The 19,323-nt window shown below is 44.4% G+C and overlaps 1 protein-coding gene across 1 annotated transcript in view; it reads right to left on the bottom strand.

Moving 5' to 3' along the window:
• Positions 1 to 958: 958 nt before the first annotated feature.
• The window catches only part of tp53i13 (tumor protein p53 inducible protein 13), a 76,417-nt gene continuing 58,052 nt past the window's right edge, over positions 959 to 19,323 (bottom strand). The window contains exons 6-10 of the mRNA XM_080211026.1: positions 16,324 to 16,402; positions 14,488 to 14,616; positions 13,102 to 13,308; positions 10,652 to 11,918; positions 959 to 1,793 (exon numbers count right to left, since the gene is read on the bottom strand). Coding sequence (XP_080067152.1) covers positions 1,684 to 1,793; positions 10,652 to 11,918; positions 13,102 to 13,308; positions 14,488 to 14,616; positions 16,324 to 16,402 — 1,792 coding nt within the window. The 3' untranslated portion in view covers positions 959 to 1,683. The remainder of the gene's footprint in view (positions 1,794 to 10,651; positions 11,919 to 13,101; positions 13,309 to 14,487; positions 14,617 to 16,323; positions 16,403 to 19,323) is intronic.

Raw genomic sequence — 19,323 nt, 5'->3', positions numbered from 1 at the left:
CAAATCTGTGCAGCATTTGGTTTGAAAAGCCCATTTGCTGGAGATTTCTCTGTCAAGAGAAAGAGACTGTGGCTGGAATTTTCCCATCTCACCCGCCAAGGGAATTGTATGCTTAGGTCCATCCTCGGGCGGCATTCTCCAGTTTTGAGGCAAGCACAGCTGGAACTCTACCACCTCACCCACCATGGAATTGGACAAAGGGCCTGACAACGGAAATCTCCATTGCCCTCGGGTGGGAATTTCCAGTCTCGCCCGAGCGAGGCTGTAAAATCCTGCCCACGGTGTTCACTTTTTGTAAGTGTTTGGTGGTGGGAGGTGAAAAATGGGGTGTGCAATGAAAGTTGGCCAGCTGCCAGATAAGACTGTCTGGCTGCTACTTTCTTCTTGGATAATTGCATTTGATCTGGTTGTTCCGTCACACTCAGTGACACAACAGCCAGTTACTTCGGGTTTGAAACTGAAGTCCTAAATAAATGACCTTTCCGTGTTAATCCATAATCTAATACTACTCACTGGGTTCAGGTTAATGGGTTCAGGGAAAAACAAAAAGGACTCTTTTTCTTTGTAAAATTGTATCCGGTTTTTAAAGGGTTGGTGTTTCTTTCTGTGGCTTTTTAAGGTTTCAGTTTCCTTTAAGAGTTAGAATAATATTACAGAATCCCAACAGTGCAGAAGGAGCCCATCAAGCCTGCACCAACAACAATTCCACTGAGACCCTATCCCCGCATTTGCCCTGCTAATCGCACTGACAGTAACTGGCAATTTAGCATAGCTAATCAATCTAACCTGCACATTTTTAGACAAGACTAGGTGGTGCAGTTGACTTATTTGTTAATCTTTGAAAGTCAAACACCTATATGTGTGCATGCATACACACATGTGCACACACATACGTATGTTGCTGCAAGTTTTTCTGCTCTGTGGCTAACTTTCAATTTTTTTTAAAATTACTTGTTCCCCCGCTTCCCCACCCCCACCCCAATCCTCCAGCGCTCTCAACTAATGGATCCAACTGCACAGAAACTGGTTGTAGCTGCTCTTGATTCTGGTGAGGAACCTCTTCCCACATCACTGCCATATGCTGCTATCCCTTTTATCTTCCGTGACTCCAATTGTATTGGAACCACATAGTGATATTTTATGCTGAACCTGATGATGCCACTTTGAAAGCACAATCTTATTGTCTTAAGTATTGGGGAGTTTTAACATTCTTTCAAATGAGGGCCCTTCCAAGTTTGCTGTGGATTATAGTTGCAAATGATGGACATTGCCAGTTCAGAAGAGGGTCTGATTTGAAGTCTGCTATAAACAGCATTATAATCCTATGTCTACCACTTCATGGGTATGTTTAAACTCTGTAGGTAGTAATCGTGTAAATTTGTGCTCTGTAATAATAGTGAAATCTCAGGCTATGAAACAAAACACTGCTAATCTCCCCCATTGCTCAGATCTCCATAATGAAAATCTGACAATAATATGATTTGCACATTAAAGTAACCATGTCACAAATCTTTAGGTAAAATATATAATTTCTGGGCCATCTTCTTCACTTTTTTTCCAGTGTTGCTGGGTTTTTTTTTGCAGCGATATGGTTCCACCTCTGCACTGCAGTAAGTGTCTGAGGCTGGGCTGCAGTCTTTGAATGTAATGGAGCAGGAACCCGGATGAATATCTTTGATAGCGTTAGTCACTGTTGTCACTTGGAAGAACTTCATAGGGTGAAACTGATTTCTTATGTGGTGGCCTTTTCTTCCTCCTTTTGCCATACTTGCTGAGTCTCCTCTTTATGACATCTAAAAGAGTCCGGGAAAAAAAACAGATTTTTAATATAATTAGTAGAACATTTAAAAGCCACACACCTTGTGATGCAATGGGTCATTGGGGTGGGGCATGGATTAAATGGATTTTCAACCGGATCGGTCACAACAGACTAATTGTATTGAATTTCTTTAAGGAAATTGCTGTTTGCTAAAGATGATGCAGCCTATCAGGACATGGTGCTGGAGTGAGGCGACTTCTTGCAAACTGTGCCCAGCATATCTTCTAATTCTATGCTTCTAAAACTAAATCTTTTAAACTCTCTAACAATGCTTTAATGCAATATCTTACAGATCTGGCAATCCTTAGGACCCTGGAGAACAGCTTCTTTGCTGCTGTCAGACTTCTGAATGGACTTACTTGCATTAAGTTGATCTTTCTCTATACTCTAGCTGTGACTGTAACATTACATTCTGCACTCTCTCGTTTCCTTCTCTATGAATGGTATGTTTTGTCCAAATAGCACGCGAGAAACAATACTTTTCACTATGTTAATACGCGTGACAATAATAAAGCAAATCAAAGTTTATTTTTGAGAGAATAGAGCCATTGTTTCAAGTCTGGAAGACCCTTTGTCAGAGCTCAAAAGGTCATCCTGGGTCAAAGAAACATAGAAAATAGAAACAGAGGTGGCATTTCGCCCTTCAAGCCTACTTCTGCCTCCCCCAGTTAAATTAGATATCCCTTGATCACTTTAGCCACAAGAGGTATATCTAATTTAATTGTAAAATCAGACATTTTGGCCTCAACTACTTTCTGTGGTAGTGAATTCCACACATCCACTACCCTCTGGGTGAAGACATTTCTCCTCACCTCAGTCTTAAAAGATTTACCTCTTATCCTCAAAGTTCTGGACTGCCCCACCATCAGGAACATTCCTTCTGAATCTACGCTGTCTAACACCATTAGAATTTCATAAGTTTCTATGAGATCCCCCCTCACTCTTCTAAACTCCAATGAATACAATCCTGATTGACTTAGTTTCTCCTCATATGACAGAATTGAAATGTTGGCTCTGTTCTCTCTCCACAGGCGCTGTCAGACCTGTTGAGATATTCCAGCATTTTCTGTTGTTTCAGATTCCAGCGTTTGCAGTATTTTGCCTTTATTCTAATAGTTCTGTCCTGTGAGAATCTTGTGTAGCACCTTGGAGCTATTATATTGAAGATGTTATATAAATCAAAGTTGCGACAATACTGCTACAATAGCCTCAATTCCAGACATCTCATTGCTCCATGTTTCCAGCATTTCTCTAAATACACTGCAGGTTAGTATGGGATCTAACTGTTCCATAGGTCCACTGGTGTCTGCCTTTTCTGATAACTGGTTCTTATACACCTCAAAGTTAATGTTCCATGTGTCTATCTTTCATCGGATTTTTATGGGATTTAGTTTAGTCCCAGTGCTCACCCCGTACATCTCAGGTAAATGTTTCCAGTAGCTGCTTAGTAAGTCTCTCTCTTCCTGGCGTCAGTTGCACTTAGAATGTTTTCAGAATGAAAGAACAAAGAGAGGCTAAGTTACTAATAAAAAATGCCACATTACTCATGCATCTATCTGTCTGCCTCATTAATTTGCCCGGCAGTCCTTGGACTTGTGACATGGTTTTTCAGGAACTAATTGTGCAATAAGTTGAAACATTGTAAATCAGAATGGTTTTACTATAGGGACAATGTTATAAATGGGGGATTGGTTTCTGAACCAAGGCACAATATCTTATTTTCACTTGTCAATGACAGAATTGGCTCAGTTCAGATCAACACAATGGTTAGCACTACTGCCTCATGGTGCCAGGGATCTGGGTTCAATTCCGGCCATGGGTCACTGTCTGTGTGGAGTTTGCATGTTCTCCGCGTGGGTTTCCTCTGGGTGCTCCGGTTTCCTCCCACAGTCCAAAGATGTGCGGGTTAGGTGGATTGGCCATGCTAAATTGACCCAGGGTGGGATTTTACTGGTATGTCTGCCCAAGATTTGTATGATTATGCCCAAGGCCAATGAAGAATGCCATTCTCCAAGCCTCACCCGCCCCTAGGAATTGGTGGGGCTTGTTGGTAAAATTCTGGCCTTAGTGTTCCAAGATATATAGGTTGGATGGATTAGCCATGGTGAAGGTGTGAGATTGAGGGAGAAGGAGGGGGGGTAAAGAGGGCCTGACTAAGACACACTCAGAAAGTGGGCTGAATGGCCTCCTGCACTGTAGGGATTGTATGTTTCTATGAACTTGTGGCTGTGACACCTTGAACAGTGATATATAATCATCCCTTATTTGCTGTTATGAAAATCTGCTTCACTCTCTAAGGTCCCTCAAATGCACTGTGCACTGATCGGTAATAAGTCATGATGAGGTGGAGGATTCTCTCATTTCAGAGATCATCCAACCATCAGATAATCCATCCCAGAAGTTACTTGACTCAAGTGGTAAATAAATGCAAATATTTTGTAAAACATGCATTCGACCCACTGAGTCAGTTAGTTTCAAACGAGGGCTTTTGTCACCTTGAAGTTTGTGAGATCTTGCTTCAGAATAATTGCCTTTCACCCTGTTGCTTCTCAAGAATCTACCTTGCTCTGCCTTAACATATTCAAAGACTCTGCTTCCATTGCCTTTTGAGGCAGAGAGTTCCAGAGACTTACAACCCTCAGAAAAAGATTCACTTCATCTGTCTGAAAGGAACAGCCCCTTATTTACAGTGACCCCTAGATTCAAGATTCTCCCACTAAAGGAAACATTCTTGCAACATATAAGATCAAGGCAGGTCCGCTTCTAACTTCAACCCCACATTCCTGCTTACCCGCAATAATCTTTCACTGCCCCAGGTTAATCAAGAATCTATCGCCGCCTTTTAATCCACAGGTTTTAAGTCGGTCTGCCTTGTTGTCCAACGAGGGGCATACACGCGATGGGTCATACTAGGGCTGCTCTTGGATGTTTGAGAGTAGCCTAGTGCTTTATGTTGTTAGTGTGCGCTTAAACTGGACCAGATACTGGGCAACACGACAGCTCAGTGACTATCACTGTTTGCTGTGCAGACACATGGATTTGGGCCAGTGTCTGTGGGAGTTTGTGCATTCTCCCCGTGCTTGCATGGGTTTTCTCCAGGTGCTCCGGTTTCCTCCCACACCCCAAAGATGTGCTATTAGGCTGACTGGAGGTAATAAGTTGTCCATAAGTTAGTTTCCCTCAATGTGGAATGCCATAATCATAGATAAGGGTCATGGGTGGAGGGGGGGACTGGTAATGTTAAAATGGTGGCACGGGCTCGTTGGGCCGAAGGGCCTGTTTCCCAGGCTGTTTTTGTTCTTTGTTCTTAAAAATATTCAATGACTCTGCTTCCACTGCCTGTTCAGGAAGAGACTTCCAGGCACTCATGACCCTCGAGAGAAAAACATTTCTCCTCATCCACCCTATCAAGACAACTCAGCATCTTAGTGTTTGCTTTAGTCCACAACAGTGGCAAAGCCAGGAAAAGAGTTGGATGGGTGGCAATGGCTAGTACTGCTGCCTCACAGCGCCAGGGACCCAGGTTCAATTCCAGCCTCAGGTAGTAAGCCGAGTGTTTTGTACAGTCTCCCTGTGTCAGTGTGGGTTTCCTCCCACAATCCAAAGATATGCAAGTTTTGTTGATTGGCCATGATAAATTGACCCTCAGTGGCAGGAGATTAGCAGGGTAAATTTGTGAGGTTATGAGAATAGAATAGGATTGTGGTTGGTGCAGACTTAATGGGCCAAATGGCCTCCCTGTGCACTATAGGGATTCTATAGGGATGTGGGGGTATAAGATTTTTGGGACAGAGCGGCTAGCCGTGTTCAGACTACTAGTTTCTTGATGGAATTTACCCTTATCCCAGACAAAACGTGGAATAACTAGCATATGGAATTCTGTGCCACATCGCTAGAGGAATCGAGTATAAAAAGAACAAAGAACAACCCAGCATGGGAAACAGGCCCTTCAGCCCAACGAGCCCACGCCACCATCTTAAAGCATTTTCCTATGCCTACCTTGACCCGTGTGTATGCGTATGGCCACCCCCATTGGAAACCAGATTCAGGGGAGAATAATTTAGGGACAATTTGTTACACCAATCAGCCTAAGAGCACATCTTTGGGGTGTGGGAGGAAACCGGAGCATCCAGAGGAAACCCAGGCAACCACAGGGAGAATGCGCAAACTCCCACAGACACTGGCCCAAATCCATGTATCTGCACAGCTAGCAGTGATAGTCACTGAGCTGTTGTGGTGCCCATCTGCTGGTCCAGTTTTAAGCACACACGACGCGAAGTACTAGGCCACTCTCGAAACATCCAAGAGCAGCCCATGCATGACCCGCCGTGTGCATGCCCCTCGTTAGACAACAAGGTGGACCGACACACTTGCGGAGGAAAAGAGACAAAACATCAACATGCAGCATTAGATTTCCAGTAACGTCCCGAGGCTCTGACCCTTTTTAAAACTGTCTCCTATAACCCTCCATCCCTGTTTCACTCGTGTGCCTAAGTAAACCTTAAACAAGTCCAGCGTGCCTGCCTCCACCACCTTATTTGGTAGTGCATTCCATACCCCCACGACCTTCTGTGAAAAACCTCCCTCTAGTATCCAAATTATACTTCTCTCCCCTCACCCTTAGCTCGTGACCCCTCGTGATATTTGCCTGCAATCTAGGAAAAAGCCTGCCACTGTCCCTTCATTATTTTATTCACCTCTATCAGATTCCCCCCTTAATCTCTGTCTTTTCTAAGGAAAACAGCCCCAATTTACCCAATCTTTCCTAATAACCCAGTCCTTCCACACCAGGCAGCATCCTGGTAAACCTCCTCTGCACTCTCTCCAGGGTCTCCACGTCCTTCCGGTAGTAAGGTGGCCAGAACTGGACACAGTACTCCAAATGCGGTCTAACCAACGTTCTGCACAACTGTAGCATTAGACGCCAGCTCTTATACTCTATACCCCTTCCTATAAAGGCTAGCATTCCGTAAGCTTTCTTTGCAACCTTCTCCACCTGGGTTGTCACCTTCAGAGACTTGTGCACTTGCACTCCCAGGTCCCTCTGCATTTCTATACTCTTAATTGGTCTACCCTTTATCATGTAACTCCTCCCTGCATTATTCCTTCCAAAATGCATCACCTTGCATTTATCAGGATTAAATTCCATCTGCCATCTATCTGCCCAATATACCAGCCTATCTATATCCTGCTGTGTCACCTGACAATCCTCCTTGCTATCTGCCAATCCTGCCATCTTGGTGTCATCTGCAGACTTGCTGATCACACCACGTATGCCCTCTTCCAAGTCATTTATATATATTACGAAGAGAAGAGGTCCCAGTACTGAGCCCTGCAGCACAGTACTGGTGACAGACCTCCAGCTAGAAAAGGACCCTCCTACTACTACTACTCTCTGTCTCCTAGCCAGTTTTCAATCCATAGAGATACCTGTCCCTGTATCCCATGAGCCTTAACCTTTTCTACCAGTCTACCATGAGGGACTTTGTCAAACGCCTTACTGAAATCTATATAGATGACATCAACAGCCCGTCCATCGTCAACCATTTTTGTCACCTCCTCAAAAAATTCTACCAGATTCGTAAGGCAAGACCTCCCCTGAACAAAGCCATGCTGCGTATCCCTAATCAGATCGCAATGCTCCAAATGCTTATACATCCTATCCCTAAGAATTTTTTCCAACAACTTTCCTACCACCGATGTCAAACTCACTGGCCTATAATTACCAGGGTTATCCCAACTGCCCTTTTTAAACAGCGGTACCACATTAGCTATCCTCTGGGACCTCACCTGTGCTCAAGGAGACAAAGATTTGCGTCAGGGGCCCAGCAATTTCATCTCTCACTTCCCTAAGCAGCCTGGGATAAATGGCATCAGGCCCTGGAGCTTTATCAGTTTTTATGCTACCTAAAAACCCTAACACTTCCTCCCTCATAATGGATATTTCCTTCAACTGGTCTACAGCTCCCTCCAAGACATTACAAGACACCAAGCCCCTCTCCTTCGTGAATACTGATGCAAAGTACTCATTCAGGATCTTCCCCCATTCCGTCAGACTCAATGCATGGTTCCCCTCCTTTGTCCCTAAGAGGACCTATTTTCCTTCTAACCACCCTCTTGTTCCTAATATAAGAGTAAAATGCCTTTGGATTTTCCTTAATCCTATCAGCCAAAGCAATTTCATGCCCCCTTTTCACCCTTCTAACTCCCGTTTTGAGCTCCCTCCTGCTCTCTCTATATTCCTCCAGCGCTCTCTCCGTTCCCAGTTGCTTAGATGTAACATATGCCTCTCTCTTCTTCCTGACCAAGTCCTCAGTATCCCCTGTAATCCACGGTTCTCTAATCCTGCCTTGCCCATCCTTCCTCTTTACTGGCACATGTCTTTCCTGCAACATTTTCAGTTTGCCCTTGAAGGCCTCCCACTTGCCAACCATGGACTTACCTGCTAACAACCTTTCCCAATCAGTGTCCTTCAGCTCCTTCCTAATCCGGCTTTAGCTCGCCTTCCCCCAGTTCAGCACCCTCCCTTTTGGACAGCACTCATCCTTTTCCATTTTTATCCTAAAGTAGACAGACTTGTGGTCACTGTTAGCCACATGTTCGCCTACTGCAACCTCAACCACCTGACCCGGCTCATTACCAAAACTAAATCCAGTATAGCCCCCTCCCTAGTCGGGCTAGTTACGTACTGCTCCAAGGACCCTTCCAGCACACATTTTACAAATTCCTCCCCATCCGAACCCCCAGCTCTAGGCACCTTCCAATCCACTCCAGGAAGATTAACGTCACCCACTACAACCAACCTATTCTTTCTGCACCTATCTAAAATGTCTTTACAAATGCCTTCTTCCACTACCCATGGGCTGTTGGGTGGCCTATAGTACACCCCTAGCATAGTAATCGCTCCCTTCCTATCCCTCAACTCCATCCACAGTGACTCAATCCCTAACTCCTCCATATTGTCCTCCCTCTGCACTGCTGTGATGTGCTCCTTAACTAACAATGCCACCCCACCACATCTCTTCAACCCTCCTCTGTCACACCTAAAACACATACCCAGGAATATTCAGCTGCCAGTCCTGCCCTTCCTTTAACCACGTCTCTGTCACTGCCACCACATCTAAATTCCTCGCGAACATCAAGACCCTAAGCTCATCCGTTTTACCCGTTACACTCCTCGCATTAAAACAGATGCAATCCAACCCTCCAGGCCCACACGGATCCTTCTTTCCCCAGATAATTTTCCTTTCAACCAAACCTACCCTGTCACCCAACTCGCTCCCAATCCCAGTGCCTAATAAGCTATCAGTCTCATCCCCACGCCCCCTCCACATTAGTTTAAACCCTGCCTAAACACTCAAGCTAACCTCCCAGCTAAGATATTTGTCCCCCTCCCATTCAAATGTTCCCCATCCCTCCTGTACAGGTGCCCTTCTCTCACAAATACTTCCCAGTGATCGACAAAAGTAAAGCCCTCTACCTTGCACCAATCCCTCAGCCACGCATTCAGCTGCATGATCTCATTATTCATAGCCATGCTGTAACTAGGCAGCAGCCCAGAGAATGCCACCCTGGAGGCCCTGCTCTTCAGCTTGACCCCCAACTCCGTGAATTGCCTACGTACATCCCCCCCCTGCTCTGCCTTCCTACGCCCTTCTCTCCTATGTGTATAATTACTTCAGCCTGGGTCCCTTCACCCTTCAAAATTCCCTCTATCCTCTCTGACATGTCCTGTACCCCTGCTCCGGGGAGGCAGACTACCATCCTGGAGTCACGCTTTTGCCCATAGAACCGCCTATCTATTCCTTTGACCCTCCCATCCCCCATCACTATCTCATTGCCAGCCCCCTTCCTTCCCTCTGAGGCATTCTGGTCCTCCTGACATACCTTTTGTACCCTGTTGATGCCTTTTGGGGGGGCCACTGGGGTAGTCTTTGGACCAGGACTATTCTTCTTCTTCTTCCCCTTCCTAACAGTTACCCACCCGTCCCATCCCCCAGGCCCTGGGACCTCCACTCGTCCATGGTTCGTAGCCATTATCCCCTCGTTCTCATAACAGGAAGAAAGTTATGCAGAACCTTCATAATGTTCTGGTCAGGCCACGTATTGCATCTAGTTCTGGTCACCACACTATCGGAAGCGAGGGCAAGTCCTTAGTGACAGAGAGGAGATTTATCAGAATGGGTTCCAGATCTGAGGAATTTAGATACAAGCTTAGGAGGGAGCAGCTGAGAATGAACAAATCTTAAAGCAAAGAAGATTAAGAGGAAATTTGTTGGAGGGGTACAAGATTATGGCACGTTTACATAAGGTGGAAAAGAAAAGCTTATCATAATGAGGGTTAAGGAGCTTTAAGGAATTGTGCAAGAGGTGAAGGGATGATGTAAGGAAGAAATTATTTTAGTGTCATGAAAGCAATAGTAGTTTTAGGTGGTCTATATTTGTTTTATTACCATCTTAATTATTCTACCCATTTCTCTGAAGACATGCAGACCTGGGCTTCTTGCTGTCCCTATAAACGTGCCAATTGTTTCCTGTTCTATGTAACATGTTAAATAGCACTGTTTCACTGGCTACTCTTCTGGCTAGATGTCACGTATGACCAATGGCCAGTAGGTTAGCGTTGGCTAATTCACTCCTAGCAGTAGACCCCAACCCACTCCGATTTACTGTGGAAACAATTCAAACTTGGGTAGTGCCATCAGAGGCAGGAGCTGCAGAATTTACCATTTTGAGACATTGCATTTTTTTTTAAATCACCCCTCCACCAAGTGTTTCACGTTCTAAATTTGTGGCTAGGAAACATTTTTAAAAATAGATAGTTTCACTTGCCTGCAACACTCTCTTGCCAATCAGTGCTTGGGACCGGTGCCCAGTACAGACTGTCACTCTTTATGAATTTTCTGTACAGCCTCGTGTACAACACCGCCAGTGTCAGGAACACAAAGAGAAACGCGAGTGCAGCAGCAGCCCAGGCTGCTTCCTCTGTCCGTGGCGTGGGGATGTACAGCATCCTGTCTTCAACATGGAGCTGGCTTTTCCCAAGAGCCCCTGCCTTCAAGTTACTGAAATCGGCACCACTGGACACCAATGCCTCATCTTCACATTTACACTTCACACTCCCAGAGTCTACAGCTGCAGTTTGATTCTCAGCGTCCCGAGCATTCAGGGGCACAGTCTCACTTGCCTTTGAGGTATTGGTTTCCTGCACCTTGACTTTTTGAACTGTTTTGTCCCTGCCCATCTCTCTATCCTCATTCTTCTGAGGTTCAATGTCATTTTTGGAAGATATTTCTGAAGGATGCACTGGCTGTGGAGCTTTCACATTTTTCCCACTTAATTTCTTCCCATTCTGAAGTATCTGACTGGTGTTCCCATTGAGACCTTGACTGTCTGCAACATGGTTGATATCAGTAATGATTTTAACTATCTGCTGTTCTTTAATGGAAGGGTTCACAGCCATTTGGTTGGTCGCTTTGCCAGAGATACTTTCACCACTTTTAATTGAGGAATTATCTGCACTATTAGCTTGCTGAGCCTTCACATGCGAATCCAATGAAGAATCTGAAGCATTCTGTGTTTGTTGGCGCAGAGGAGAATTAGTCAAGTCGTCCATTTTCAACTGCTTGTCAGCACTGCCAGCCAAGGCCTGTGGGTGGTCTTCGCTGACCGGAAGCTCTTTTAACGACGGTGTTGTGACTTCTTTCGGAAATGTGGACTCCAATCCATCTCTCTTTCCAGCCCGTTTGCCTCCTATTTCAGAGTCCCCCTCCTGGTTTTCACGAATCCCGTTCACCAACCCCTTCTCAGGATGGTGAGCAATTGCTGCCAGCACGGTGGACTGATTCCTTACCACTTGTGCATGGACAAGGGAAGCATTCTCTGCAGAACCCTCATCTCGCTTCTGCACAGGTGACCTGGAAAAGGGAGTCGCCCCTTTGACCTTTCGGCTGCTTTGTGGAAGGTCTTTGCTCCCAGAGTTTCTCCTCTTCCTCCTCAAAAGCACAGGCCGTCCTTTGCTGATCCTGCTCACTCCAACTGTATTCCTTTTTCCCATTGCTGACTGGAGATCACTTTTCCTAAAGAGGCGTTGCAGTTCCTGCCAAAGCAAATGGCAACGTTATACATTTCAGTATTGCTTATTTTATAGTTTCTCATTCCGAAGGAAAATATTATGTATTTAACTCCTACATTTATGAATGAAAGAACAAGCTTACATTTTACACACTGCCTTTCACAGCATATGCATGTCCCAGAGCATTTTAAAGGTATTTAAACAGTCCTGATTGCCTATGCACAGCAAGTAGACTCCCTAATCTATCTTCACCTCATATATTCATGCTTTCAAATATCATCACAGTAACAGTGAGAATTCTGGCTTCCCCACGTTGATGACCAGATTACCTGGGGCCATTTACAGCATCGTGCCTATTGCCTCGATGAATACAGTACATTTATTATTTCATGGGATGTGGACGTCACTGGCTGGGCCAGCATTTACTGCCCATCCCTGAGGGCAGTTAAGAGTCAACCACATTGCTGTGAGTCACATGTAGGTCAGACCAGGTAAGGACGGCAGATTTCCTTCCCTAAAGGGCACAGCGAGCCAGATGGGTTTTTAAGACAATGGTTTTCATGGTCATCTGTAGACTTTTAATTCCAGATTATTATTGAATTCAAATATCATCTGCCATGGTAGGATTTGAACCTGGAATCAGAGCATCACACGGGTTCCTCTGGGTTACTAATTCAGCGATAATACCATTACACCACTACCTCCCCATACCTGGGGACTTTGTCCTGTATAGTTTTACACCAGACTCTTGTTTAAAGTGCCTACAATGGACTTTGTGGGTCTCATGGATCATTGATGTAATTTATTTAAGAGGCAATATCGATCAATTCTGGTGATTTTTTTTTTAAATCCTTCCGTTGTGTTTCTTTTAAAGCTAAGAATCATGTGCAAAAACAGCTAAACTGAATTTAAGTAACATTTGTGATTGAGCAATTCATCAGGTTATAAAAATAAATCCAAGGCCTATTCTGAATTTTGAGTCCTAACTTGGAGTGAGTCCAGAGTTCGTCTTTCATGTAGGCCAGGTGTGTCCTAACAGCCATGAATAATTAATTTCTGCTCTGTCTGCAACAGTAATTCCTTATCTTATATTTAAAAAAAAAGCTCCCATCGTTTAGGTAGAGAGTGAGTGAAGCAAAGTGATTCCACCAAAGTCATTTCTTCATTAGAGACTTTTAATTTTACTCTCAGCAGTAGGTCAATTTACCTTCACTTGGTTTCCAGGACAGGTCACTCGGTCAGTGTGAGTCGACAGCAGCTTCGCTTTCCAGATCAGCAGGTAATCGTAGGCACCATCATCTCTCATTTCCGAGTTACTGGCCCGTTTTACATTCTCCCTCAGCCACGTAACAGCTTTCGCTAGGTTAACCTTTGACATCTCCAGGCTGTTACCCCATGCAACCAGGGCCAGGGGCTACAAAAGTAGAACAGCAGAATTAAATCTACCTGGCTCGAAGGAGAGAGAGAGAGAGAGTGTTAAAAAAGGCAGCACTGATTGTACTAAAAAAAAGGAATACTTCTTTATGTGACAATTAATGATGCATTTGTTTCTTCCGAATACCAAAAGGATCAGAACAACCTGAGAACTGCACTGTGGAGTGTGGGAAGTTGAAGTGGCAACTGGGGGTTTTGAGGGATGAAGGCGAGAGGGCCTAAAAAATTCTCGAACAACTGGGATGAAGCCCCAGAGGCGAGTGTTCTCGCCAGCTCCCCATGGTTGCCTGCTATTTGACCAACTGGCCAGAATCTATCCCATGAATATCTACACAGGACAAAAAAATGTGTAAAGGAGCCTTGAACTTCAGTCCCAAAAATCCAGCCCTTAATCTAGAATCTCAGAAATAAGAGTCCACAGCACAAAAAACAGTGCCCAATTAGTTCACACGGACTACAATGCCGTGTTATAAATTAGTCTCAGATCATTTTTACTCCAAACATATGCAAACTACATCCAGCCGTCTCCTAGCACTCTTGGTAACTGTCCTGCACAGTACAGTTTGCTGGTTCAACACAACTTGATCCTCAGCCCATTGGACCATACATGAATGCACAACTTAACGTTCAGTGGAGATTGTACGTGAATTTATGGACAGGTCATCGTAGCTCAACAGCGCTTGCAGTGCAGCTTGCGTCACTGTCTGTGCAGAGTCTTCACGTTCTCCCTGTGTCTCCATGGGTTTCCTCCGGGTGCTCCAGTTTCCTCCCACAGTCTGGAAGACGTGCTGGTTAGGTGGTTCAGCCATGCTAAATTCTCCTCGATGTGGAGATGCCGGCATTGGTCTGGGGTGGGCACAGTAGGAAGTATCAAAGACCAAGTTAAAATCTAACAGGTTTATTTGGTAGCACGAGCTTTCAGAGGGCTGCCCCTTCATCAGGTGAGTGATGGACAAAGGAGAACTGTTCCAAAAGCTTGTGCTACCAAATAAACCTGTTGGACTTTAACCTGGTGCTGTGAGACTACTTACTGTGCTCAAACAGGCACCAGAGTGTGGCGACTAGGGGATTTTCACAGTAACTTCATTGCAGTGTTAACATAAGCCTACTTGTGATACTAATAAATAAACTTTAAACTTCAGCTGAAGAAGCTGCTTACCCATTGCCGACTGAGATTGAGGTGTGGAGTGATGATGTGCTTGTACATGCACGCTCTTGCCAGCAGGGAGAGCTCCTCCTTCAATCTGGGGTGCACACACGGGTGATAAAGGAAAGCAATGCCACCACGCTAGACAGGGAAAATAAAACTTAAAAGACGACCACAAGAACAAATTGACTCTAATCAGAGGAAACATTTAACCAAAAATGCAGAATTATGGAGGAGACATCCTGTGAAAGGGCAGAGAAGCAGCGAGAGAGTCAAAGGAACAGTACTGCTGGGAATGAATCATAGGAGCGGGAGTAGGCAATTTTTAAAAATGTTTTTTACTCATTTGTGGGACATGAGTATCGCTGGCTGGGCCAGCATTTATTACCCGTCCCTCACTGCCCAAGGGCAGTTGAGAATCAACCACATTGCTGTGGTTCTGGAGTCACATGTAGGCCAGACCAGGTAAGGAAGGCAGATTTCCTTCCCTAAAAGGTATTAGTGAATGAGATGGGTTTTTCCAATAATGGTTCATAGTCATCAGTCAATTCTTAATTCCAGATTTTTTTTTTATATTGAATTCCTGTCCGCTGTAGCGGGATTCGAACCCGGGTCCCCAGAATATTAGCCGAGTTTCTGAATTAATTGTCTAGCCATCATATCACTAAGGTCGTCAGCCCTCCGAGCCCGCTCTCCGCCAATTAACATGATCATAGCTGATCATATCCTGGTCTCAGCTCCACTTTCCTGCCTGCTCCCCATAGCCCTTTCTCCCTCTTTTCATCAGAAACATATCTATTTCTTCCTTGAATCTGTTGGAAGAGAATCGGAATTGGAAATTAATCTGTTGATTGATTCTGCCTCCAAATGAAAGCTCAAGGAGGAGGTTAGGCCTGAAGGAATGTGACTCAGTTTCCTAGCATGGTACCACCAGGAACAGCAGACCAGTTTATCACCATTCAGGCAGTGCCCTGCCAAATAAATAAGGAACAATGAGAGAGCCATGTGTCTAATAAACAACCAGCACAATAGCTGGACCAATATTGCTAACCAATTCGTAAAAGCATCAGGAATGAGGACATTATGAAATGTATCACTTTTTTTATTTACATGTAGTTGAATGAAGAGCCTCACCACAATGATGTCAACTCTGGAAATCACTGTGCAAAATGAAAAGAGTCTTCTCGCTTCAAAAAAGTACGGACTGCTTCATGTTCTCCCCGTGTCGGCGTGGGTTTCTTCCCGGTGCTCCGGCTCCCTCCCACACTCCAAAGATGTGCAGCTTTGATGAATTGGCCATGTTGAATTGCCCCTTTGGTGTCCCAAGACAGTGTAGATTAGAGGGGGATTCTCCATGGTAAACACGTGGCATAATGGGGATAGGGCCAGGGGAGAGGGGCTGGGTAAGATTCACTGTCAGAGTCAGTGCAGACTCGATGGGCCGAACAGCCTCTTCTGCACTGTAGGGATTCTATGACTTAAGTTGTTTAACTTTTCTAGAATACGTTTTACACACGCAGTAAATAAAAGATAGCTAGCCAACATTGTGGCACAGTTACTGCCTTGGTGGGGCTCCATTTGCAGGACTGGTGAATTGTCTATACAACCTCACCCATACAGATACTCATCATTTTACATGGCTACCTCGCCTCTTTTTATATACTACTGTAGAACCCGACATCCGATAGTCCATGATTTTCCACTGCTCATCTGCTAGAAAACACCATAACTTCCTCATCCCACAGTCGCATCCCCTACCCTCCCATTTGGACACAATTAATATTCACGTGGCTGAAGTTCCATTTAGAACAATGCAAGCTTAACTATATTAATGAATAATGCAAATACCTGCAGGTTGTGGACCCAGCGTTGGGGAGGGGCGTACAAGTATTCTCCATATGTTGCCCATATGGGTCGATGCATGCCACTAGCCAGTTCAAAAAGTAAAAGAGAAAGGGTTAAGTAAGCAGCGAGGTGAGTTATCTCCCTCACACACCATGAGCTAGTCTGCTAACACCTGCACACTGATACAATTCATCCAAAGGAACAGGACTTCACTCAAGTGAGAGAGAGAGAAACAATCACAATTTATATCAATGACTTGGTTGAAGGGTCTGACTTTTTACTGCGTTTACACCAGTCCAACGCCGGCATACCCACATCTTGGTTGAAGGGACCAAAGGTATGGTTGCTAAACTTGTTAATGACACAAAGATAGTGATAGGGAATGTCACCACAATCCAGTGAAATTTGTACTATGTACCCTCGAGAGAGAGAGAGAGAGAAAGCTTTGAGTTTTAAATAGGCCTTTATTCAAGCTATAGCAAGGAAATCTGCCTTCCACAAGGTGGCGTACAAACTGGCTGAGTGATATATGGGCATGCACAATTATATCTTTGCTTATCTTGCAAGTAATTCACATATACCAAACACAATAAATATTTGTTCTGATATCATTGATATCCAATTACAACTAATAGTTCTGATTACTTCATTTATATCAGGTGAATATAGTTAACCAGTTACAGCCTATATATACTTGTCTAATTATACTGATTAATTATTAACAATGTACACCTACATGGTCACACCATCAAAACATCCACACCTGTTGTTATGGCTATCACCTCGTGATCGTCAGAGTTCTCATTCTCTTATCTCTTGGTCAGCACGGTGGCACATTTGCTGCCTCACAGCACCAGGGACCTGTATCCGATTCCCGGCTTGGGTCAATGTCTGTGCGAAGTTTGCACATTCTCCCTGTGTCTGCATCGGTTTCCTCCCACAGTCCAAAAGATGTGCGGGTTAGGTGGACTGGCCATGTTAAATTGCCCCTTTGTGTCAGAGGGACCAGCTGGGGTAAATGCATGGGGTTATAGGGATAGGGCCTGGGTGGGATCAGTGCAGACTTGATGGGCCGAATGGGCACTGTAGAGACTCTATGATTGTTTGTGCTGCCCCTATGCAAATGTGGGAATTGCATTGAAACAGCTTCCCAGGGAACGGTGCTATACTTAATTCACACGGGAACTCTACTACATTCAATGATTTTAACCCCTTCAGATGGATAGGAAAGCAAGTTATAAAGAGGATCTGACAAAAGGCTTGGATTTTTTTGTTTTTTTCTCTGCTGATGCTGCCAGGCGTACTCAATATTTTCAGCACATTCTATTTTTATTTCAGATTTCCAATATATGCATCATTAAACATCCTGCTGTCAAAATAAATAAATACTGAGAGATCTGCATTGCTCTTATCAAGATTTTTAGACATGATGCCTGATCTCCAAATTTTATTTTCATTCACGGGACGTGGGTGTCGCTGGCTGGGCCAGCATTTATTGCCCATCCATGAGGGCAGTTCAGGATCAACTACATTGCTGTGCCTCTGGAGTCACATGTAAGCCAGACCAGGTAAGGACAGCAGATTTATGAGATGGGGCAGCATGATGGCACAGTGGTTAGCACTGCTGCTTCACAGTGCCAGGGACCCAGGTTCGATTCCTGGCTTGGGTCACTGTCAGTGTGGAGTTAGCATGTTCTCCCTGTGTCTGCATGGGTTTCCTCCACATGCTCCGTTTTCCTCCCACATTCAAAAAGATACGCTGGTTTGGTGCAATGACCCATCAGTGGCAACTAGAGGAATTTCACAATAACTTCATTGCAGCGTTAATTTAAGCCTTACTTGTGACTAATAAATAAACTTTACTTTAGATTTCCTTCCTAAAGGACATTAGTGAACCTGATGAGTTTTTACAACAATCCACAATGGGTTTTGTGATCATCAGTAGACTTTTTAATTCCAGATTTTTAATGAATTCAAATTTCACTATCTGCCATGGTGGGATTCGAAGCCATTCCAACCCAGGTCCCCAGAGCAGTGTTAATGTTAGCCAACTTGTGATCCTAAGAAACAAACTTAAAAATCCAGGCCAATATACAAGAGTATGGAATAGCTCAGGTGCTTCTCTGATGGATGCGCTAGACATACACTGATAGTGTCACTCCAGTGGTAACACTCCAGCTCATTCCCAACAACCTGTCTAAGAAACAAACAATACTCATCCTACATCTAAAAACAGCATAATACTGAGAGTTCTGTTCACAAACAGGGCTTTGTGAACAGAACTCCCACTCACCTGATGAAGGAGCAGCAAGCGCTCCAAAAGCTAGTGGCTTTTGCTACCAAATAAACCTGTTGGACTTTAACCTGGTGCTGCGAGGCTTCTTACTGTGTTTACCCCAGTCCAACGCCAGCATCTCCACATCATAGTTAAATATGTCCAAGGCTGAGATAGACAGATTTGTAATCAGTAAGGGAATCAAGGGATCTGGGAATGCTAATCAGCATTTCTACCTAGATACAAGGCCCACGTGATTAACTTGGCCATGGAGATGGGTTTTGAAGGGGAGATGAGGATAAAAGGAAGCCATCGTCAGATAGGGTTGCTGACTTTCTTAAAATATCATTGAATACAGCTAAAGTCTCTATGATTCACCATGCAGGAATGTGAGTAGAGCTCACATTCTGACTGAAGACCAAAATGACCAAGTTCACAAGGATTTGAAACAAGGCTGGAAGATTCACCTAGCCTGCACTAGGGGAAAATTCTCATTGTCAAAGACAGCTTGAGGCATTAAAAGTTACCAAGTTGGAAAGGAAAACAAAGGGAGGTAAATCCTTGACAGCTCAGAATCACTACGGTCAGAGTCCAGGAAAATCTTTGAGGGCATTGTAAAGAGTATCTAAAAAATGGGTTTCTCAGTTTTGTTCAAAGTAAAAATGGAAGGCAAATGGAATGTTGGCCTTTATTCCAAAAGAGAACAGAGTATAAAATTGGAAGTCTTC

Source organism: Carcharhinus amblyrhynchos, chromosome 23 (genome assembly GCF_965287045.1).
Source record: "Carcharhinus amblyrhynchos chromosome 23, sCarAmb.v2.hapA, whole genome shotgun sequence".
In the NCBI taxonomy this organism is placed as follows: Eukaryota; Metazoa; Chordata; class Chondrichthyes; order Carcharhiniformes; family Carcharhinidae; genus Carcharhinus; species Carcharhinus amblyrhynchos.
Note: the sequence above shows the minus strand (reverse complement) of the source record. Positions and strands in the feature narration are given on the sequence as shown.